This window comes from Cricetulus griseus, chromosome 2, assembly GCF_003668045.3.
Source record: "Cricetulus griseus strain 17A/GY chromosome 2, alternate assembly CriGri-PICRH-1.0, whole genome shotgun sequence".
Lineage (NCBI taxonomy): Eukaryota > Metazoa > Chordata > Mammalia > Rodentia > Cricetidae > Cricetulus > Cricetulus griseus.
This window is the reverse complement of record NC_048595.1, coordinates 394,297,501-394,320,786: the sequence shown is the minus strand read 5'-3', so window position 1 is coordinate 394,320,786 and position 23,286 is coordinate 394,297,501. Positions and strand designations below refer to the sequence as shown.

General features: G+C 52.2%; 1 protein-coding gene across 10 annotated transcripts in view; it reads left to right on the top strand.

Annotated features, from left to right (window-relative positions):
• Hdac7 (histone deacetylase 7) overlaps positions 1-23,286 on the top strand; it is a 34,864-nt gene that overhangs the window by 7,292 nt on the left and 4,286 nt on the right. For 4 of the 10 annotated variants that reach the window (XM_027396421.2, XM_027396420.2, XM_027396418.2 and 1 more), the window contains 21 exons: positions 216-393; positions 11,100-11,290; positions 11,386-11,476; positions 11,783-11,894; positions 12,403-12,518; positions 12,854-12,979; positions 13,365-13,456; positions 13,646-13,756; positions 13,887-14,067; positions 14,245-14,450; positions 14,646-14,840; positions 15,799-16,000; positions 17,953-18,086; positions 18,226-18,346; positions 18,607-18,656; positions 19,886-19,993; positions 20,725-20,780; positions 20,897-20,984; positions 21,730-21,849; positions 22,036-22,133; positions 23,132-23,250. In XM_027396421.2, the coding sequence (XP_027252222.1) occupies positions 11,147-11,290; positions 11,386-11,476; positions 11,783-11,894; positions 12,403-12,518; positions 12,854-12,979; positions 13,365-13,456; positions 13,646-13,756; positions 13,887-14,067; positions 14,245-14,450; positions 14,646-14,840; positions 15,799-16,000; positions 17,953-18,086; positions 18,226-18,346; positions 18,607-18,656; positions 19,886-19,993; positions 20,725-20,780; positions 20,897-20,984; positions 21,730-21,849; positions 22,036-22,133; positions 23,132-23,250 (2,470 nt within the window). In that variant the 5' untranslated portion in view covers positions 216-393; positions 11,100-11,146. The remainder of the gene's footprint in view (positions 1-215; positions 394-11,099; positions 11,291-11,385; positions 11,477-11,782; positions 11,895-12,402; positions 12,519-12,853; positions 12,980-13,364; positions 13,457-13,645; positions 13,757-13,886; positions 14,068-14,244; positions 14,451-14,645; positions 14,841-15,798; positions 16,001-17,952; positions 18,087-18,225; positions 18,347-18,606; positions 18,657-19,885; positions 19,994-20,724; positions 20,781-20,896; positions 20,985-21,729; positions 21,850-22,035; positions 22,134-23,131; positions 23,251-23,286) is intronic. The other 6 variants (XM_027396417.2, XM_027396416.2, XM_027396423.2 and 3 more) reach the window with 6 other exon arrangements.

Sequence of the window (23,286 nt, the reverse complement as noted above, 5' to 3'; positions counted from 1 at the left end):
TACAATGAATTGTTACTGCAAAGGAACTTCTGCAGAAACAGACAATATAGGGCGGCAATGTTAATGGAAAGTAGTGCATACTGCAGAGCTCTACATGGGAGGCCCTGGGCCCCCAGCATATACCGTCCCACTTTCTCGTGTACCCCTGAAAGCTGTCTCTTTTGCTAAAATGAGATTGCGCTATGCGTGCTGTTTTTTTGTTTTTTTCCGGTCAGCGATCTCTACTTTCCTGTATATCATCATCATCTCATCCAGTCCCCATTTGACTAGAAATTATCCTTGAAGTTACTTTGTTTGTACCAGTTGCCCAGGACCATACAATACATCTGGCTGCTGAATTCCCTGAGGCTGTATAAGCATCCTAGCTGGAGTTGTGGTCTGGAGAGATCTTTGGTAAGTGTCAGGGGCAGTCCTGACTGCAGAAGGGAATGGGATTTCCCAGAGAATCTGCCTGATAGACTTCTGCCATTTTCCAAAAATAACAGGAGGAGAATACTACGACATGACTGGATTTGGGGATGTCTGGGGTATTTACTGTCATTAATATTAATGTGGCATCTCAGTGAGTGCCAGCATTCATAGCTCGTTGCTATTCACAGACTCCAGATGCCTCCCATTTGCCTGGTTTGTACTATGAGCCCACCCCCAGGCTAGTGGGAGGACAGGGTCTGTGACCAGTGTCCTCCACCTTCCCCAAAACTAGGGTTAATTTGACTGTCCTGAATGTGGTGCTCCTCTCTGCCCTAGTGGGTGTTTCCACCCTTCCACCTGCCCAGGGCCTGCTCAGGGGCGAGGCTTGGGAGTGAGGGAGAGGCTGTAGCCTTCCAAAGGAATTTATTCTGAGTACCAGTCTTAGGGTGACTTGCTCTGGTTATGCAACTGGAATTTTCTACAGGACTTGACAATTTCCAGAATATTCTCACAGCATGTGATCCTCCCAGGCAGCCCTGGGAGGTCTGCTTGTTTAGTTATACCCTGCTGGAGGCAGCTTACAGGAAGCCAATAAAATGGTAAAATGCACATTCAAGAAACTGGGGAAATATAAGATGAATAAGGAAGTGGAGACGAGCCTCCTAGAGACAAAGGCACGGGAGGGACTCAGGCAGAGGTGGTTTTTGTTATTTGGTATGTTTTGGATGGAGCATCTCATGCTTTGTGGAAGTATGCCAATGCTGGGAGTCACTCCACTGTCCTATGTGTCCCTTCGTGGCCTCTCTTCACCACCTATTAGGAGGCATCTTTGCCAGGGTGCTGATCACAAACATAGGTTTTGGAAGCCCAGGCGAGTTTCTTTTCTCCCCTCTTCCCTTCATTCTTTTCTCTGTCCCCCACTCTCTTTTGCTCTCCGTTCTCTTCTGTCTTTTGTGAAGCTGGGGATAAGCCCAGGGACTCGCTCTTGTTAGACAAGCTCTCTGTGGCTTAAACCACACTGCCCTTTGCATGTTTCCTAAGTTTCCTTTGTAAGAGCACTAACCGTGGTGCTGTTACCAACTGTGGTAGAAATACATTGTCAGCATTGATATATGCCTGTTGGTCATTATTAATATTAGTGGTTAAAATTATTCATATCGATGGTTAGAATAATGTACTGAGTAACTTGGACCTTTTCCCTGCCATCGCAGGACTAGGTTGGGAAACCTTTGGGTGGCTCAGGTGGAGGGCACTAAGAAAGCCCTCCTCAGGCACTCAAGCAGCAAGGAAAGGCAGGACTTAGGAGCAAGCAGGAGTGGGGTGCACAGATAGGCCCAACCCAATGACAACCCTCAAGGGGGAAAAGACACCGCCCCCAGAGGCAGCATTGGGGTGGTGACTGTGCTTCCTGTTGGGGCAAGCAGTTGAGAAAGGCTGGCTTGAATTGGCTGCTGAGCGAAGTGGGCACTAGGGGGTGGGGGAGTGGTAGGGAGGTGGAGGGTGGAGGGTGGGGAGGAGAGAGACAAGGCAGAGGCTGACAAGCCCTAAATTTGTAGCCCCCACATTACAGATGGAGTCTCAAATCTTGCCTGCATAGGATGTTTTCCTTGTGATAGGAAAAAGTAGTGACTAGACTTTGTAGTGAACTTCCAATAAGATTAGGGCTACTGGACCAAGGGAGTTGTGAGGGAATATAGAACTTACCTGCCTGGGGCTTTCAGTGCCTGGAAATACCAGGGCAGTCTGGACTGGGCAGCCTGTCTGCTCAGGAATTCCCTAGGTGGACAGGGCATTTCAGAGCAGGCCAGGCTGCAAGGCAGGCCCCAGAGATGGGGAGTGGTGGCAAGCCTGGAGAGCCATCCTGAGGAGGTGTGTGCTCCTGCTCCTGCTCAGAAAGGCTAAGGAGTGGTCCAAGTTAACAGGTAGCAGCAAAGCTTTAAAGAGTGTCATGCAGTCACACAAACGACCCAGACCTCTGCCTCTGGATTCGTGGGAGGCCACCAGAGGTGGGATGAAGCTCTAGGTAGGTGACAGAGAGCCAGGGGGCACACTGCCACTCCTGGGAAGCTTGAGCTGCCACTGCCATGGTTACATCTACTTCCTGTTTGATTAATCTCAAGGGGGGGGGTTGGGGGGAGAGGCTGGCTCCTGGCTCAGGCCACCACTGTGTGGGGCTGTTTACAACAGCCTCGTGTGGGATTCCCAGAAAGGGACTCCAAACCGGACATCCTGTGGCTGCAAAATACCCAGGTGTCAAGAGCTAAAAATAACTGCCCTAGAGCCCCAGCTACCCAGAGGTGGAGGGGAAGGGGGCCTGTTCCCTGCAGGGTGCGGAGGCAGCCTGAAGCCTGCACTTCCAGCCCTCTGATCTCTGGATGTCCAGCTTTCCATCTCCCTCTCCCCATCCCCTTGGAGCTGCCCCCAGACCTCCATCTGTGTAGGCACCCATCCCAAGTTGCCCACCTCCCAGCTGAGCCTGTGTCTACAAAGAATCTGTGCTGTTTGTTTTGGGGCCTCCTGTAAGAGGCTATAGGAGGGCTTGAAAGCCTCTAGAGCAGCCGTTCTCAACCTGTAGGTCGAGAGCCCTGGGGGCGTTGAATGACTCTTTCACAGGGGTTGCCTAAGACCATCGGAAAACACAGATATTTGCATTACGATTCATAGCAGTAGCAGATTTACAGTTGAGAAGTAGCAATGAAACTATTTTATGGTTCGGGGTCACCATAACATGAAGAATTGTATTAAGGGGTCACAGCATTAGGAAGGTCGAGAACCCCTGCTTTGGAGAAGAGATGCAACAGGGTACCACTGAGTAGGAAACATGGAGTAGGTTCCTCTCTGAGCTCCCAAACCTGTGGCCAACAGTCCTGTCATTGCTTGGCTTCTATCAAGTCCAGTTCCTGTAAGTGACTCTTTGGGACTGAATTCATGGGTATCCCACAGGCACACTCTGGAGGTGAAGAGCTTTCTTTGCCGTATATTTGCTCTGGGCTGGCCGGCTGAGAGGCTTGTCTTAGTTCTAGAGTCATCATGCTATGTGACCTTAGGTCTTTTGCACTTGCAAAATGTGCCTGAGTGTATGTATGTACACAGTGTGTCTACAGGAACCCAAGGAGGTCAGACGAGGCCTGAGATCCCCTGAAACTGGTGTTACAGACAGTGGTGAGTTGCCATGTGGGTGCTGGGAACCAAACATTGGTCCTCTGCAAGAGCAGTAAGTGCTCTTAATCCCTGAGCCATCTTCTCCAGCCCCTGACCTCAGGTTATTTAATGCTGCTGGGTATCAGTCTACCCATCTATATACTAGAGGTAAAAGCAGTGACCTCATGGAGCTTGTTAGCATTGGGTAAGTTAGCAGATGAAGGGCTCTTGGAGCAACCAGTGCTATCTCAATACTATTTGGGTGGAAGGGAAAGGGAAGCCCCTGCTATTGGGAGGGGTAGGAGCAAGTGATGGAGCTGAGACTATGTGCAAGGCAAATGCCTGTGGTTGAGGAGGGAGGGTGCACTGGGACCAGATACCAATTTGTTAGTGCCAGAATGGGGGCTGTTCTAGGTTTGGAGCAGAGAGGAGTAATGGGTGGCTGTGATGGCATATGGCTGACCACAGCTGGCCTCTCTTTTGATTGCAGATGGGGCAGGTAAAGCTCTGCCAGATGTTGTTATGTATATAGCTCTCCCCACCTGGTCTCCTAGCCAAGGTCCTTAATGCCGGGGACCCTCACTCCCCTCATAGACTTCATTTGAGGGCCCACTGTCTGTCCCCTAGGCTCTGGATAAATCTGAGCAAGAAGCAGTTCAAAGCCAAGACCATGAAGTTTTGGAAGGTTGGGGTGGATACAAAAAACTGTTTAAAAAAGATCCAATTCAAAGAAAATTTTAGGGAGTCTAGGGTGAGCGAGAAATTTGTATTCTGTCATACATTTTAGGCTATTTGGTTTTTTAAATAATTGTAAATACTATGCATTTTTAAATTCTCTCTTTTTAGATTATAATATAAAGTAATAATACATTTTTAAAAAAGTGTGTGTGTGCCCGGGTGGTAGTGGTGGTGCACACCTTTAATCTCAGCACTTAGGAGGCAGAGGCAGAGGGATTTCTGTGAGTTGAGGCCAGCCTGGTCTACAGAGAGAGTTCCAGGACAGCCAGGGCTATATAGAGACCTGAAAAACAAAACAAACAAATCAACTAAAGGCTAGTTGTGGTAGCCTGTACTCTAATCCTGGTACTTGGGAGGTGGGCCACATAGCTAGTTCTAGGCCATCCAGGGTTGCATAGTCATTTTCAGGTCAGCTAGGGCTCCATATTGAAAACCTGTCAAAAAAGAACTAACAAAAGATGGAGGCGTGTTCCAGTCTTCTACATGGCTGTGGTCTTGTTACTGAGGAAGCTGAGGCTGGAGGATTGAGAATTGGAGGTCAGGCTGAGCTGTAGTTCATGTTTCTTTGCTTGCTTGCTTGTTTTTGAAAGAGAGAGCCTTACTCTGTAGCCCAGTCAAACCTCAAAGTATTGATTCCCCTGTCTCAGCCTCATTATAGATGAGGGCTATTTGAAACTGTTGGAAAGCAGGAAAGCTCAATAGCTGTGTCTCCTGAGCTCGGTGGCCCCCAGCTCGGTGGCCTCTGGAAAGGGTCAGTACCTGTGTTTGGAATCACTTCTCACACTGGTCTGTCTGGGCTCCTGCTGGTGAGCCAGCGCCCTTCTCACCCCTTCTCAGCACCCTTCTCAGCCTCCCTCTGCCACCACAGCATTGGCCTGAGAGTTCCTAGGTTCAGTCAGATGCCTGGAAGAAGAGCCATATACCCATGACTCTCAAAGGCCGTCTTAGAGGCCTGACAACCATGGCATGCCTTCTTGGTTATTCCTGGACTCTCTTGAGGCCCTCTTACCTCCTCTGCCAGTCCCCACAAGGAGTCAGGCTTTGTTCTTCCTGTGTCATGGCTAGAACTCTGAGGCTGCAACCTGAGGTATAGGACTCAGCCTGTAACCGAGGACCTTGGCCTACTGTCTCTGCTTCCCCTTGCATCTAAGGCTTGGTCTTCCTGGAACTTCATTTCTAGCTAATAGCCAGGGACCAGGGAGTTGGAGTAACCTGGGCTCAGGATTCTTGTCACCTTGTGGGACCGATGAGGTCAAAACTGGGGCTTGAGACAGTGATGTAAGGCCTAGAAACCCAACTCATCCGGGGTGGGGGGACAGGGTGGAACCCCATGGTGTTCTGTCTAGTCTAGAGATTGCTCAGGGTTGTGATGGACCCATAGCAGCAGAATAGCTAAGTGACAGTAGATGCTTTGGTTCTGAGTGACAGTAGATGCTTTGCATCAGGGGAAACTTGTTAGTCCAGGTTTCCTACACCGAGTGAACTGCTTCAGCTTAATTGTAGTTGCTTCCAAAAAAGGTGGAAATGGGGGTGAGTAGCCAGGCTCTGAAGCCCCCCCCCCAACCAAGAACCGTGTTGGATAGCCCTGGACAGTGTTCTTGGTCCCTCAGGTAGTTTTTTCCTTGTTTTTCATGTGGTTTGACCCTAAATGGATGATAGCCACCCTTTGAGAAAGGTGGTGAGGTCATGGGGGGTGGGGTGGGGCAAATTCAGGCTGGAATTGTAATATAAGATATCCCCTTTCTCTTCTCAGCTCAGCCTTCATCACAGCATCTTGAGATGCATTTCCTCTTTGTGCAGAGAACTATCCCCAGGTGTTTTGAACTTTGTGGCTCTTAGCAGAGAGCTAGGGAATGGAGAGCTTCTTTCTAGAAAGTGCTTTTGGATTCAGCCTCTTTACCTCTTTACCAGCATGCATGCACACACATCCATGTGGCTCTTCTGAATAGAGCTTATGTCATAGGTCACCACCACAAACTATCCCTGCAGTCATCGTAACAAACCACAAGGCCCAAGGTTATGAATTCTTCTCCTTTCCACAGAGCGCACGGTGTCCAGACCTGTGGTTACCAGGGGCACGAGGCACAGAAGGTCTCACTGCTCGAAAGTGTGAAGGCAAAGGCGGGGGGGGGGGGGAGTGCAAGTTAATTCCCAGGATGCAGGGACCTCTGGCTGGGCCTGACAGTGTATTTCTGTGGTAAACACCATGACCAAAAGCAACTTGGAGGAGGAAAGGGTTTGTTTGGCTCCACATCATTGAGGGAAGTCAGGGAGGGAATTCAAGCAGGAACGTGGAGGCAGAGACTGCAGTAGAAACCATGGAGGATGTTGCTTACCGGCTTGCTCTCTCTACCTCTTTCAGCTACCTTCCTTGTACAAACCAGGGCCACCTGCCTAGGGATGGCAGCATTGCTCTTCTCCATCAATTATCGATAAAAACAAAACAAAACAAAAACTCTCACAGGCATGCCCATGGGCCAGTCTGACAGAGGTAATTGTTCAGTAGAGGTGCCCTCTTCCCAGGTATGTCAGGTTGGCAACCAAAAGTAACTGTTATACATGAAACACACTAAGAGTCAGTACAGAAACCTCTCAGGACTGGGGCCCCCAGAAGAAAGGGGGTCCCAAGACATCCAGAATGAAGATTATTCCTAGGAAGAGGAGGCAACCTCTGGGATAGGCGTTCCTTGGGGAATCACAAACCTTGAGTAATATTCATGTCTTAGGCAGGGCGTCCGGAGAGGATCATTGTGTGTGACTGATCAGTACCAAAGGGCCTCATGCACCTTAAAAGGTGTTATACTGCAGGTGATGATGGCTGATAAGTGCCACCATCGATACCATAATTAGTGCTATGCTAAGGTGTGGGGACATTATGAGTGCATGTGAAGAAGTGAGGAGAGCAGATAGGATCAGCCCCGTCCCGACATGGGCTTGGGCAGACTCCAAAGGTGACTGGATTCATGGGTGGGGTAGCATGTCCGTACTAGGCATGGGTCCCTCCCACCTGAAGCTGCCTGCTAAGTACAGGCCCAGAAAGCAGCACCCATCTCCCTTCAGGAAGTGGCCTTGTGCATTAGGTCTGGTCTGAGAAGCACAGCCTCTAAATGCTGTCTGTGGAAAGCCCTCAGTTTCCTTGACCCTTGGTGTGTGTCGGGGGCAGGCGTTCAGTGTTCACTGTGGACAAGTGTTGTGAGAATTTACACCTGCTTCCCCCTCCTAGTCTGCCTGGGCCTTTCTGTTGCCAACCAACCCAAGGTCCTATTGTAGTTTTGTGGATTCTGAACAGGCTTAGGAGCCTGGGAGAGGCAGCCATTTCCAAAGAAAAGATTCCTAGCCCAGGTTATCTCAAAAAGGCTTAGTGGCTCTTTCTTCTTGGACAGTGAAGTTGGTAAGACATAGAACAGGGCAGCTAGAGTAGAGGGCCCTACGCTGGGGCCCTTGGGGTATTGTATCTCCCCTCCTTTACAGCTCCTATCAGATCTCTTCTGACCTGTGGCCACAGCCCAGGCCTTTTCCAATGAGAAGACCATTCCTGTTCCAGACATTTACTTTTTGCTTCTCTGGGCCTGCTTTCCCCATCCACATGCTCCCACTTCTGGCCCTGTGCACCTCCCAGCCTGCTTTTCCCCCTCAGGCTGTTGGGAATGTGCTTTGGCTGCCCAGGGAAGATGGTATCTGACCACATCAGGGAGGGCTGAGGGCATTGTTGGGTGAGCTGGGGCTTCCTGGAGTTCTTCTTGTGCACCTTGCCCAAGCAGCGGAGTAGCTAGCTGAGTCACTCAATAGCTGGCTGCAAAAGCTGGAGATCCACTCCCAGCCTGGAGTGGCAGGGAGCTTGCCCTCTCCAGGGACAGTAGCCCTCCTCCAGTGCTCACTCCAGACACACCTTCATCTCTAATTTCTACAGATGGGTCCCGGGGTAAGTCTGGGTACCCACTGCCCTTGCCTCCCAGGCACCCATAAAAGTCAGGCCTGAGACTGGTTGGTGGGAGATGATGAGGGATGGAAATGACCTGGGAAAAGTGAGACTGAGGGTTTGAAGAGGTGGGATGTTGCTGGGCCAGAGAGTTGGAAGATGGGGGTCCTAGGCAAGGGACAACGTTGGGTCTCCAGAAGAATAAGGACAGGAGAGGCATCTTTGGATCCAGGTTAGGAGGGATGTGTTCTTGTTTTCAAGTCATTCAGTCCTCTTCTGGGCCCTTCAGGGAAGCACGATGTCTCTCAGTGGTGAGATGGCTTTCTCTGGGTGCTCCCTGCTGTCCTGGAACATCTCTGCTGTCACTCACTCTTCCTGGAAGACTGGATTACAGTAGACTTCCTGTTGCTGCCTAGGTCTAGAATGGAAGTCTGAAGCTGTCCTTTCCCTGACTCCCTATGGGGACTCACCGGATCTACCGAGTTATGTAGTGACTCCACATGGCATGGACAACTGAAGAGCCAGAGGACCTTAGTTCAGCTGTCCCAAAGCTTGGGAAGATAGGATGTACAAAAACAGAGAAAAACCAGTGGTAGCAACATGAGACCCATGCTAAACGAGAGAAACCTGACTCATGAGTTATCCTATCACTTCAAGTCATTGAGGAACCTCACCTGTGTCAACCACTACCATCCTAGGCCACTGTGGAGAAATACCGAGATTTCCCCGTGATTCTGGGTTTATTGAGTGTCTACCCTATGCCAGATTACACTATTCTTAAGTCCTGGGATGATAAGCAATGGCAAACCAAAGTCAACCTTTGGAGCTTAACCCAGGCATGGTCCTTTCCTTGGACAGCTTACAATGCTGTGTGTGGCCAGCATGGAGTCCAGGAAAAAGAGGTGCTGCCCACTGGCCTAGATTCAGCTGGGCTTTGAGCAGTTAGGTGAGGTTTGGGAAAATAGAATGTAGGGGTGAGGAGACATTGTGAGCCAAAGACCAGGGGAAAAAAGGTTCTGGGTTTATTATGGGATAAAAAGCACTGCCTGAGTTGGTGGCTTTGTTCACATGAAGGGTGTTCTTGGGAAAATGCCTGATGGAGGGTTCCCAGAGAACTTTCCCACTCCTATACCCATCATAGGGCTAGCCCCCACCAAATGCTAAGACACCCCAACAGGCATTCCCAAAGTTCTGAACAGAGGCTGTCCTCTGTTCCTGGCATCCTTTTGCACTGGCGATAGTAATGCTTAGTGAAAGATGGTAGCAGCTTATAGGTGGCTGCTCCTAGTTTGCTGTGGCTGAAGCCACAGGCCTCAGGTATAGTGCAACCTGCACCATCAAGGGAATGACCTCAGGAAGCCACTACACCAGAACTTAGGAAGACAAACCTCTCGTGGGTCAGGGCTACATTGCCAGTAGAGGCCCATACTCAACCAGAATGATTGCTTGGGTAGCCATGTGAACAGGAGTGAGGGCACCAAATCCTGGCATTTGTTTACTTTGGGTGGCATCTGGATGCACAGCCATGCTTTCAAATTGCTAAGTGACTGGAGGGCCGTAGTAGGCCTGGCTCAACTCTTCTTCATGCCCATCTCATAGTCAATGTTGGAATGACACCCCTTAGTGACAACATTTTAGTGACTTCTTCCCTTGCTCCTTCCAAGGGAATCCCTTCCAAGGGAGGTGATTTCCTGAGTGTTGGTGAGAAAACGGAGCATTGGCCTTAACAGGACTAGACTCCGTCCTCTTTCTGTCCCTTGCTGGGTGACTCTAGGCAGTCTCCCTCACACTGGGACTTCTTGGTTCGTCTGGGATAAAGGATAGCAATAACTAGCATCCAGGGCAGGTGGATTGGGAGCTGAGTGGGTTTGGTTGCATGCATGCACCACAGATGTTAAAGTTATGATTGCTATGGTTGCATCAGACCACAGGCCTCATTTCCTGACTCTCCCATTGGTGTTTTGCTGGAGATTGTCCCATTCCCTGTCAGTGCCAGACCCCGAGGATAGTGTGGCTGCTCAGTAAGGGGATGCCCGAAGAAGGTCCCTGTGGGGAGTTTCTTCTCTCTTGTACTCTCAACCCTTCCCTTCCCCAGCTGCAGCAGCAGCCCCACCTCTTAGCATCTCAGCATCCCGGGTTGCTTAGCCCAGCCTGGCCAGCTGGCTATGCTGGCATTGTCCCTGGTCTGCTGGTGAGCTATAAATAGCTTCTGCACCCACGGTCTTGGCAAGGTGCTCCTGGCGTGGGTGCAGAGGACACTGGAGAAGAAGCAGCTGAGCCTGCTGTCCTTGCCAGACCAGGCCCACAGCTGGCTGGAATGGGAAGCAGGAGTCTGCACCACAAGCTCATGGGCCTGGTGAGCTGAGGAGCCTGCCCTGAAAGCAGGGTTCTGTAGGCCCTAGGTGGTCAGCCAGGGCTGCTTGTGAACTTCAGGCACTATATCTTGATCCCAAGGACCAGAGTGGAACAGAGCATGGCGATAAGAGAATGGCAGCTGAGGGTGTGTGAGGCCTATAAGACTGGGGGCTGGTTACCTGCCTGGTCTCTTCCACCCTGAGACAGACTGACCTCATTCCTAGAAGGTCAAAGGCAAACAGAGTAGAACTGCCTTACCATCTCAGAAAACCGGTAGCCTTAGCTCCAAACCAGTGGAAAAGCATTCCAGGGGGAAGACGCCATGCTTACAGCCCCGTGACTCAGTTCTAGCCATCAACAATTGGAAGGGAGCGTGTCTGTAGTCTGTAGAACTTCTTTCACAGGTAGAGTGGAATCCAGGACCTACCTGTAGCTCACAGACCCAGCTTGTGTGAGGAAAAGGTCCCCTGAGGGTGTTTTTACAGAGGGTTCAGTAGTCTGTGACCATGTTCCTGACTCTGCTGTGTGTCCCCAGGCTGCCCTGCCCTCCAGCCAGACACAGCAGGCTCTCAGCCCCAGCCCATGGACCTGCGCGTGGGCCAGCGGCCCACAGTGGAGCCCCCACCGGAGCCTGCGCTGCTAGCCCTGCAGCACCCCCAGCGATTGCACCGCCATCTCTTCCTGGCCGGCCTGCAACAGCAACAGCGCTCAGCTGAGCCCATGAGGGTAAAGACGGAACTCCCTAGACACATCCCAGCTTCCCCAGACCTTAACTCTGTCCTTTACCCCTGCCGTCCCTGAGCTGCTGGCTCTGTCCACAGCTCTCAATGGACCCACCAGTGCCGGAGCTGCAGGGGGCGCAGCAGGAACAAGAACTTCGACAGCTTCTCAATAAAGACAAGAGCAAGCGAAGTAAGAGTGAAGCTTGTCTCCCCTGTTCTCTGCCTGGTGTTCAGGCTCCACCATGGGTCTGGGAGGGGTGTGTGGGAAGGTCACCATTTACTGGGATGCCCTCTGTTCTGCCTATGAGCAGAAGCGGGGGTGGGCGTGTCTAGAGGCTTCACAGGAGAGGTGGGATCTCAGGCGTAGCTCCGTTGTTGCCTGAGGAGTCCCTGAGACATGGTGTGCTAATGTGTGGCCTGGACAGTGGGCAGAGAATGTACCCAAGAGGCTCCCCGTCTCCCCATTGCCAGGCTTCTCATTTCTCTGCCGCTGCAGGTGCCGTAGCCAGCAGTGTGGTCAAGCAGAAGCTGGCTGAGGTGATCCTGAAGAAACAGCAGGCAGCTCTTGAGAGAACAGTCCATCCCAGCAGCCCCAGTATTCCTTACAGGTAGCTCACCATCCCTCAGGTCCTTTCTGTACCCTCTCTTCCCTACATACTCACCTGTGAGTAAGTGAGCTCATGTCCCCTTTCCTCCCTGACACCTACCACCTGCTTCTTACTCTGTACCACAACATGGTTCCCCAAGTCTCCCTCAGCAAGGAGCTGCCCTCCTCTCCCCTTCAGTTCTCTCCCCACATCTCACCTCGGGCTCTTTGCATGCACAGAAGTCCTGGTTCTTGAAAAGGCTCTTACCACAGGAGACACTGAGTTTCCAGGAGGCCCTGAGCTCCCAAGGCCTGGGTTTTATACCTGGAACAGAACATTTATGTTAGCACGGGTAACCCACTACTGCCACCTGGAGATGACTCCGGACATGCTGGCTCCACACTGCCTAGCTCTGTTGGTGGCTGTTCTCCTGGTGACTGGGCCCAGGAAGGCTTCTGTGCAGAGTGAGATTTTTAAGGCCTTTGGGTGTTCCAGGCTTCTGAAGTAGCCTTGACGCTCATCCCCACAGAACTCTTGAGCCCTTGGACACAGAGGGTGCTGCCCGCTCCATGCTTAGCAGCTTCCTGCCTCCAGTTCCCAGCCTGCCCACTGAAGCCCCGGAACACTTTCCCCTGCGTAAAACAGGTGAGCGGGCAGAGCTTTGCAGGGATTAGAGTAGGCCAAGGGATTTAGGTCAGGAGTATGGGGTTGAAGGAGGGCTGGGACAGTTGGTACACTAGGTTTCTTTCCTCTGGCTTTGCCTTTTTTTCTCTTCAACCCATAGAGGTAGCTGGGAGGGCACAGAAGAGGCCCGGCGTGGTTTTGCATGCCATTAGTCCCAGCACTCAATAGGGAGAGGCAAGTGGATGTCTGTGAGTTTAAGGCCATCGTGGTCTACAAGTGAGACCCTGTCTCAAAACGAAACAAGAGTAGAGTAGGGTAGCTGGCATAGCAATGGAGTGACATTTGTTCCTCTGCAGTGTCTGAGCCCAACCTGAAGCTGCGCTATAAGCCCAAGAAGTCCCTGGAACGGCGCAAGAATCCCCTGCTCAGAAAGGAGAGTGCCCCACCCAGCCTTCGGCGGAGGCCTGCAGAGCCCCTTGGAGGTAGGGTCCCACAGGGCCATGGAGTTGCCCTCCTTACTCCTGGTTTTGTTCCTTTGGGCCAGGTTCCACTCAGATGGACATTGCCACGTGGGACTGCTAAGTGTTGTACATTTCCTGCCTGTGAGAGGGCTAGCTGAGGCTAAAACTAGCCCTATTGGGTCTGCTAAGTTGACATTTGCTGGGGGAAATGGGAGCTGCGTGAAAGCAACTGTTCAGAGATGCTGTAAGAGAGATACTGTAGGCTAGTGGCGGTCTGGAAGCTTTCTGTTCCTCTAGGAAGAAAGCAGAAATACACCCCAGAAGGGGAGGAACTGTGACTGGGAATCCCGCCCAAGGTTGACCACTCCTGACCCTGACTGTGCCTTCCTTTTCCCTCTCCCCTTAGATTCCTCCCCCAGTAGTAGCAGCACTCCTGCCTCGGGGTGCAGCTCCCCCAATGACAGCGAGCATGGCCCCAACCCTGCCCTGGGCTCAGAGGTAAGGCCTTGCTGGGACTGGGCTTTCCTGGGGGCAGTTCTGAGTCTTGGCCTTCTTCCAGCATCTGGCCTGGCCTGAGGCTTCAGGGTCTGGGCAGTCCCTAGCAGGGCCTGTTGGGTGTTCTGGGGATAGGCATACCAGGGGTAGCGTTCCAGGACTGGTGACCCGTCACCCTGCTCCCCATGGCAGGCGCTTTTGGGCCAGCGGCTGCGGCTGCAGGAGACTTCTCTGGCCCCGTTCGCTTTGCCGACAATGTCCTTGCTGCCCGCAATCACACTGGGGCTGCCTGCCCCTGCCAGGGTGAGTGGCTGGGGCACCCTGCCCCCACTCCACGCTTTTCCAGCCTCTTTCCTGCCTGTGTCCTATTGCCTTGCCTTTCTCTTCCTCTCTGGGAAGCCTGTCCAACTCTGACTTCTTACCTTTCTTTCAGGCCGATGGTGACCGCAGGACCCATTCGAATTTGGGCCCTCGGGGTCCTGTTCTGGGGAACCCTCATGCTCCTCTCTTCCTGCACCATGGTCTGGAGCCAGATGCTGGGGGCACCTTACCGTCTCGCCTGCAGCCCATTCTCCTGCTGGATCCCTCAGTCTCCCATGCCCCACTATGGACTGGTGAGTCTTGCTGCTTCTCCCAGAATGGGCAGGATTTGTGTATGCTGCCAAGGGGCCAAGCTCTGGGAAAGACCCACCTTCTAATCCCTCACTGTCCAAGTTCTGCCTCCACTCCACGCCCCCACCTCTTTCCTGATGCCCAAGATCCCTTCCTCATATACGTCCCATTCTTTCCAGTGCCTGGACTTGGGCCCCTGCCCTTCCATTTTGCCCAGCCCTTACTGACCACCGAGCGGCTCTCTGGGTCAGGCCTCCACCGGCCACTTAACCGGACACGCTCAGAGCCCCTGCCCCCCAGCGCCACTGCCTCCCCTCTGCTGGGCCCCCTGCAGCCCCGCCAGGATCGCCAGGATCGGCTCAAACCTCATGTCCAGCTCATCAAGGTGAGAGGACCTGGGTAGGGGAGATGCTAAGGGGGCGTCTAACTGAACCCCTGTGGGTTGGAAGATGGACACTTAGGGGGAGGAAAGGAAGAACTGGAGGACAAGAGAAGTGACTGCTGGAGACCTAGCAAGATGGATGTGGCCTCACCCAACCCATTGCCTGCCTCCCAACCTCCTCTTTATCCCACTTCTCAGACAGCCATCTCCCCTCCCCAGAGGCCCGCCAAGCCGAGTGAGAAGCCCCGACTGCGGCAGATACCCTCAGCTGAGGACCTAGAGACAGATGGTGGGGGAGTGGGAGCTGTGGTGAATGATGGCCTGGAACATAGGGAGTCAGGCCACGGGCCTCCCGAGGGCAGAGGCCCTGTTTCTCTGCAGCAGCACCAACAGGTATGCTCTGCAGCACCAAGAGCTCTGCAGAAAGTTCAGTCAGAAGACTTGGGGCTTGGCATAGGATGGGGAAAGGAAGGGTGGTTAAGACGCACACCAAGGTGCAGATGCATACATCATGCACACACTGTGTGTGCGTGCGTGCGTGTGTGTGTGTGTGTGTGTGTGTGTGTGTGTGCGTGCGCGCGCGTGTGCGCACACCAGCTCTCCAGTGTGTTCACGTGCACATATACTGCAGCAGCCTGCTTTCTCAAGTAGACCCAGCTCCGTTGCCTGCTTCTTCACAGAGCCACACATGCCCCTCCCGTCACACTTCTCCCTGCAACTGGCTGTCTTTTTTATCCAAAGATAGCTGGGGCAAAAAAGTAGGACAACAGTAGTCCCCTGGTCTTTAGATTAATAGCACGGGGTCAAGGCAGTGTTCATTTGCCAGGACCACTGCACAGGAAATACACACACAGGTGCCTTGAAAGGCAGATACTGATCACCTTGAAGCTCTGAAGGCTGAAAAGGTGAAATCATGGTGTGTGTGTTGGGTGGGTGGGGGATGTGTGTTCTGGGGGCTGTGAAGGAAGAGGTCTGTAGGCCTCTGCTAAAAGTTTCTTACAAGGACAGCAAACTCTTCAATGAAGACTTGATTCCCCCTGCATAGATCCCATCTCCAAAGATGAGGGCTTAAGACTTTATGAATGTAGGAAACAGTTCACGTGTATTTAGTGTCTCAGGCAGGTCCCCTTGTGGTTAGTAGCACAGTCGTAGGAGAGGTGATCTCAGTCAGCATAGACTCAGGGCCAAAAGGAGTTTTTGTGATATTAGGGCTGGTCTTCAGGGAGCACAGAGAGTTGAAAGGCCAGAGCCCACGTCTGGAATTTTTCTGGAAAAGGGGTCTATCTGGAGGGCCCCTAGTCCTTGGGTGGGGAAACTGGATGGAGACTGTACAGGGCCATGTTTCTTTCAGGTGCCACTCTGGGAGCAGCAGCATCTTGCTGGGCGACTTTCCCAGGGAAGCTCCGGCGACTCTGCGCTGCTACCTCTGGCCCAGGTGGGACACCGGCCCCTGTCCAGAACTCAGTCTTCCCCAGCGGCACCTGTTTCCCTGCTGAGCCCAGAGCCCACCTGTCAGACCCAAGTCCTCACCAGCTCAGAAACACCTGCCACAGGTAAGACCAGAAGAACTCAGGGAGGCAGAAGGAAGTGGCTGGGGCACGAGTCCACACCTGTGAGCTCTGCAGTGCCCATGAAACATAAGTGCATCACAACTCAGGAAACCTAAGTTGACAGCGACCAGCTTATGGTTAAACGACAAAACCAGCAGTCGGGGGCTAGGACAGGAGTTTGAGTGTCTTTCTACCATAACCAGCCCTTTTAAAACAAAAGCAAAAGCATCACTTTCCATTGCTGTACTTGTAAAAAGAGCTCAAAAGTATTCCAAACATTTTGAGAAATACAGGGAAATATAAGAATAAAAAGTCACCAAGTACCTTATTGTCCTAAGTGCTGCTCTATTTCATTCTAGGTTTTAGTTAGCTTCCATACCCGTCTAATGTCACAAACATGCCAACTGTATTTTGCACCCTGCTTGACTAAGTCCTTTTTAATTTTTGTTAATGGTGCTAGGGATTCAAGTACTGGGATTACAGGTGTGAATCACCACACCCAGCTCAATTTTAATTCTATTTTTTTTGTTTTAATTTTTTCTTTCTTTTTTCTTTTCTTTTTTTCTTGGTTTTTCGAGACAGGGTTTCTCTGTGGCTTTGGAGGCTGTCCTGGAACTAGCTCTTGTAGACCAGGCTGGTCTCGAACTCACAGAGATCCGCCTGCCTCTGTCTCCCCAGTGCTGGGATGAAAAACGTGCACCACCACCACCTGGCCGCTTTTTCATTTTTGTTGTTTTGTTTTTTGAGACTGGGTTTCCCTGTGTAGACCTGGCTATCCTGGAATACGTTCTGTAGACCAGACTGGCCTTGAACTCACAGAGGTCTGCTTTCCTCTGGCTCCTGAGTGGTGTGATCAAAGGCATGCGCCACCACAGTCCAGCTTTAGTTTTAATTTGCTTTTGTTTGTTAGTTTTTGAGATAGACTCTCACTATGAAGTCCTGGCTGGCCTGGAACTCACAAGATCCACCCACCTCTGCCTCCCAAGTGCTGGGATTAAAGGCATGCGCCACCGATGCCTGACCTTTAATTTTCTTATGTTTCAGTCCTGTCTTCTGTCTGGGATTATTTCTCTAGGGTCACACTTAAGGAGTAGCATTCCTGGGTCAAGGAGTGTGAGCATTTTGAAAGTCCTTGGTACCCTGAGATGTGCAAGCCCCCAGCCCTCCCACTAGCAGTGTGCATATACAGGGCCTGTTTCTGGAGACCTCCCTTGGGCTAGGCTGAAAGCCCTCAGTCCCTCAGAGAGTTGATTCTAGGACCCCTGCCCAGTTTATAAAGACACTGAAACCACAGAAGCTCAAGTTCTTCATGTAAAACAGCATAGTATTTGCATGTAACCTACGCATATCTTTCCACATTGAAATCACTTCTACTTTGCTTTTAATACCTAGTACAACGTAGATGCTATGTAAATAGTTTTGTGTTATTTGCATAATGTTTACAAGGTAAACTAGCTTTCTGAGTGTTTTCCATGTGCAGTTGGGAGACTAACCACATGGCCTGTAACATTGTGGGTATCCTCTCTCCCAGTCTTGAGGTTTCCCTCCAATTGTCTTTCTTCTCTGTGTTGGGACACAAACCCTCTGTGAGTTTGTGACACTGAGAGGGAGATGCCCTGTGTTAAGTCTCTCTGGGTTTAGGACATGAACTCTAAAGGGCATAGGAGATAGGTTGAGCCTTATAGGGAGTACGAATACCAAGAAATCAAGGGTCATGCAGAGCAAGGCAGGCTGGCACTGGTGTGTACATCAGGTTGTCTGAGGCATTTAGGCATGTGCACAGAGAGACAGGGCTAGCTCTTCACAGAAGGCCTGGGAAGGGAACACAGACATGTGTAGCAGCAAGGGATGTGTATATGCCTAGCTCTCTGGGCATGGGCTGCTCTCCATCTGCAGCCATGGTGGAGGCCCCTCCACTACGAGTTCCAGCCCTGACGGATGGCTGTTTCTTGCAGGGCTGGTCTATGACTCGGTGATGCTGAAGCACCAGTGCTCCTGTGGAGACAACAGCAAGCACCCCGAGCATGCAGGCCGCATCCAGAGCATCTGGTCCCGGCTGCAGGAGCGAGGTCTCCGAAGCCGGTGTGAGGTGAGGCAAGGCAGTGGGGCTGTGCAAGGGAAGGGACGAGAGGCTTTGGGGTCAGTAAGGGATGAGACAATGGGTGGTCTGGTGGTAGCAGAAGGTCAGGGGTGAGCAAACCTCAGGAGCTCTGTGGGCCCTCTCTCAGTGTCTCCGAGGCCGAAAGGCCTCCCTAGAGGAGCTGCAATCAGTCCACTCTGAAAGGCATGTACTCCTCTACGGCACCAACCCCCTCAGCCGCCTCAAACTGGATAATGGGAAGCTGACAGGTAGGGGAGGGACCCATATGATGTCTGGCCCCGAATCACCCTAAGCTCACCCATCTCACCCACCTCTGTGCTCTTGCCTCACTTGTGCACAGCTTCCTGGATATCCCCCGCCAGTTTGCTGCCCTGGTGTTGTCCATGTGTCCCGTCAGCCCCACTTCCACCCCGCCCATCTCCATATCTCCCTGTATTGTTTCTCCCTCCATACACTCTTCTTAGGGCTTCTGCGTTCCTCACTTTTGTGACCGGGCCTCTCTCCACAGGACTCCTGGCACAGCGGATGTTTGTGATGCTACCCTGTGGTGGGGTTGGGGTAAGTATGCCCAGAGATCTCAAGTGGGCATTACTAAGGACTTTCAGCCTTCCCTTCGGTTCTCTTGGCCCACTCCCGCCCCTCTGCCACCTGTGACTTGTGGTTCTGTCAGGGCCTTCCCCGTTATGCTCTTCTGCTGGCTGGAAGCTCCTTGTGATAGATGTATCCCAGTCCCATTAGTGTCCCACGAGTGTGCAGCCCAGTGCCTCACAGTTAGGTGTTTGGTAGATGTTGAGTGAGGCCCAAGGCAGGGTCACATTGGGGCTTGAGATTGTGTCCCAGGAGTTAGCAGCTCTGCCTGTCCAGGAGTGGGCCTCTTTCAGGCACTCCAGGTGTACCCTACTTGACCTCCAGACCTTGGACTGCCTAGTGTGGGGGCCGTGGGGCACCTCCCATGTACTTAGAGGTTTAGAATGCCCCTACCCAGGACATAGCCTTCTAGCCCTCCAGCTTTGCCCGCCTCTCCCTCACCTGTCGGAGGTCTCTTTGATACTGCTGGCATGGCCCTTCCTGCCTCTAAAGGTGCCAGGCAAGGTGTGTGGAGATGAGATGGAGGCAGTGGGAGCTGCCGGGGGGGGAGGGGGAGCTGTTGGGGAGACAGTCAGTGCCCTGTTCACAACTCCCCATTTCTTGCCACTTTCTGGTTTTTCCAACTATTGTTGCTTCTGTTTTCCCCTCCCTCCTCTCCCTCTCTGTCCTTTCTTTCTCTCTTTCTCCAGCCTCTTGCGACTCTTTCTGCCTTCCTCGCCTCTCTCGGTCCGCCTCGCCCTTCCCATCTCCCCATCATGGCCCCCGGCCCCTCCCTAGCCTTGAGGCCCAGGGACTGGGTTTGGGGGGCCTCCCAGCCTGGGCTAGGGGCTCTGAGTGGAAGACAGTGGTGCAGACGGCCCCTCCAGCTCCGACCGTCCTGCAGGGCCTGAGCAGAGTCAGCTGGGGCTTAAAACCCCTCCGGGCCCAAACCCCAATCCCGCCCAGGTAACGCCATGCCCCCTCCCCTGACTGGGGAGGCAGAGTGCTGGCCACATACGAGCTGGTGCTGGGAAGAAGTCCTGCTGGGACTGGGGGACACAGGAGGCCTTGCCTTTGGGCGGTGGGGCACTGGGGAGGCAGCTTTGTCTGCCCAGCTCCCTGCCCCTGGGGTCCTGGCCATGGGGTGGGTACTGCCTCATGGGGCCCTGCCTCCTGTGGAAAGCATAGGGTGATGCAGTCCCTGACCCTGGCCCCCACAGGTAGATACTGACACCATCTGGAACGAGCTGCATTCCTCCAATGCAGCCCGCTGGGCTGCAGGCAGTGTCACCGACCTTGCATTCAAAGTAGCTTCCCGAGAACTAAAGGTAGGAAGTTAAAGGCTGGTAAACCACAGAGGTGGCGGGGTGATGGTGGCATGTCTAGATCCCAAGTTCAGACCTCTCGTTTCTTGTGGATATTGCTACAAGGTTTTGGAAGGGAAATCGGGGCTGAAACCAAGGTGAGGCTTGACCTCTAAGGTCATGTTGCTTAGGGCCTTGGTGTCTTAGATAGTCCTGACCACCTAAGATCACTTAAGACCTGTTTCGTGCCTGTAGGTGCATCATGGCCATTTTTGAGCCCCATAGGCCAACGGGTTCCTTTTAGTGATGGTATCCTGCATACTAGGTTGAGGTTATGCTCACTGCTCTAAGACAGGTGCCTTGGGGTGATCCGTCTGAAGCACACAGCCCCATTGTTTGAGAGCTCATAGCCCAAGGCAGGCACTGTGCCCTTGCCATCCTAAGGGCTTGGCAAGCACTTGGCAAGCGCCCTGGTTTTAAAATCCCAACACTACCATTTGCAGCCACATAACTTGGGTTATTTAATTCACTGTGATTTGATTTCTCGTCTATAAATTGGGGATGATAACGTTTATGGTCTAGAGATGCTGTGAGAGGCAAATGTGGTATGTATGAATATCTGGACACTTCAGTGGGATATACTGGCAACTCATGCCTTTTGCTCCTTGGAGAAAGAGGCTGGGACGAGAAGCAGGCTCAGGCAAATGTGGGTCGAAAGGTGACTGTTGGAGTGATAAGTGCCCTTCCCTTTTCAGAATGGTTTTGCTGTGGTGCGGCCCCCAGGACACCATGCAGATCATTCTACAGCCATGTAAGGTGTTGGGGAGGCGGCAGGCCTGTGTGGTATGAGGTGGGGGCCACCTTCAGAGCCTTCCTGTAGGCAGAGGGGTGGAGGAATGGGCTGTCAGAACCCTCTCCTTTTTCTAGGGGCTTTTGCTTCTTCAACTCTGTGGCCATTGCCTGCCGACAGCTACAACAGCAAGGCAAAGCCAGCAAGATCCTCATTGTTGACTGGGTAGGTCCCGATTCCTAGTGTCACCAGACCCAGGTCTCCTGGCAAAACCCTGAGTCTGGCCTCAGAAATGTGGCTGCATGTCTGAGTGTGGCATTAGCCTCTCCCTTATCAAAGTGTGGGAGAATGCAGCACCTGCATCATAGATCTGTCAGGAAGCCCAGAAAGGATGGTTTGTGGGAAGCTGCTGGTGTTCATAGGCTTCCACAAGGGATAGGAATTCTCCAGTTCTAGGAATTCTTAGGTGTTGTCTTTAACCTCTGTTGGCTTCTTCTTGGCAAAGCGAGGCCTTTCCCCTCCACACAGTAACCTTAACAGTCATATCGATAGCATCAGTATATCCTCAGTCATATCTAGATGCTGACAATTTCATGTCTGGTTCTGATGGTAGCCCATCTCACAGATGAGGAAAGTATGTACAGAGATTACCATCTTGAATTGCCACTCACCTCTTGAGATGAGAGGCCAAGATTGGAGTCCAGGCCAGTTAGCTCTATGGTGTATGCATCTAACTACGGTGTCTCAAGACAGGAAGTCTTTCCATGTGGAGATGGGGATTACCACCAGACAGTAGATTGCTTGGGGGCAATGCAATCATGTGATCCTAGAAACTGTAGCTTTCTGACCCCACCAGCCTAGCGTCCCAGTACTCAGAATGTTACCGACCCTGAAATCCTTCCAGTGTGTCCTTACCTCCATCTTTCTGCTTCTGGACCTTCCCTAATCCACGGCCCACTGTATTGTGCAGGATGTTCACCATGGCAATGGCACACAGCAAACTTTCTACCAGGACCCCAGCGTGCTGTACATCTCCTTGCATCGCCATGATGATGGCAACTTCTTCCCAGGCAGTGGGGCTGTGGATGAGGTAACCACAGGCTGGGTCAGCATCTCCCAGCACATTGATTTTCCTCCTGAGCCCTCTGCCCCTGTCTTGTGTGGTCCCGAGCTACTGGCTCATCATTTCTGAACCTCGGCTTCCATATTGGGAAGTGAAGAAGTTGGATGAGCTTGGGATTCTGTTCTCATGTCTTCCTTACATCTTGTTTTCCAGGTGGGGACTGGCAATGGCGAAGGCTTCAACGTCAATGTGGCTTGGGCTGGGGGCTTGGATCCACCCATGGGGGATCCTGAGTACCTGGCTGCCTTCAGGTAAGTACTCTGGGGTCTAGAGGAGGCCAGTCCAGCAAGACTGCCTCTCTTCCCTTTGCCACAACCCTAGGTTGGAAGCGACTGGTTGGCTTGTCAATCTGTTCACACTTGGTTATTAGACATTGTAAGCCAACTCCAATAAGAAGATAGGTTACACACAAGAATAAGAAAGTTTGAGTCGCACAGCCTGGGGACCTTTGGGTAGGGCAAAACTGCCGCATCTAGTCAAAGAATACTGTATGGAGATTGTGGATCTCCGGTGAGAGTAGAAACTTGGTGTCCTGAAATGCTGTCCACATGGAGGGATGGGGGTGACTTTAGAAAACTCTTTGGGCTCTTATAAGGAGCCCTTGTCGCCTTCACTCCAGGTTCCTGTTTGTTTCTAGGGAAAATGGAACCCTACAATTAGACCCGTGGGTCCTTTTCTGGAGGTTCTCTCCATGAGAATTAATTCTACTGGTGGGACTTCCTGGTGTCTGTGCTGAGCTTAAATGCCTAAATGGACACCAGCATTGGGTTAGGGACATTAAGGACAGGTGGCAAGAGGAAGAAGATGAAGGATGGAGCTTAACACCCCAGGACTTCAGGTGTAGTTGCCTGGTCACTCTCAGGTGGAAAGCGTCTAGGTCAACTCTAAACATAGTGTGCTCACCTTTAGCCAAAGTGCTGAGTGTTTTTAGTCCCTGAGGCTTAGTGACCAGCGCAAGCTTAAGTGCAGCTGGCTGTGTGAGTCACACACCACGCGTGCACACACACACTTCTTTCATCCTATCATAGTCATCTTTGCCATCATTCTGCTCCTTGCTTGTTGAATTCTCAGTATGGCTGAGTTCTGAGGCTGGTGTGTACCAGAGCCACAGCCAGAGTGAAGGAGATCAGGGCACCTGCTAATCTCATTAGGAGATTGTCTTGGTGTCCTAAGGACAGGTGCCCCCAGGAGGGGCTAGCATGGGCTGTGCTAGGCCCCAGGTGGATGACGCCTCTCCTTGCAACTTCAGGATAGTGGTGATGCCCATTGCCCGAGAGTTCGCTCCAGACCTGGTCCTGGTGTCTGCTGGTTTTGATGCTGCCGAGGGTCACCCAGCACCACTGGGTGGCTACCATGTTTCTGCCAAATGTAAGGGGGCCCCAGCTGTGGGGGAGATGTGGGAAA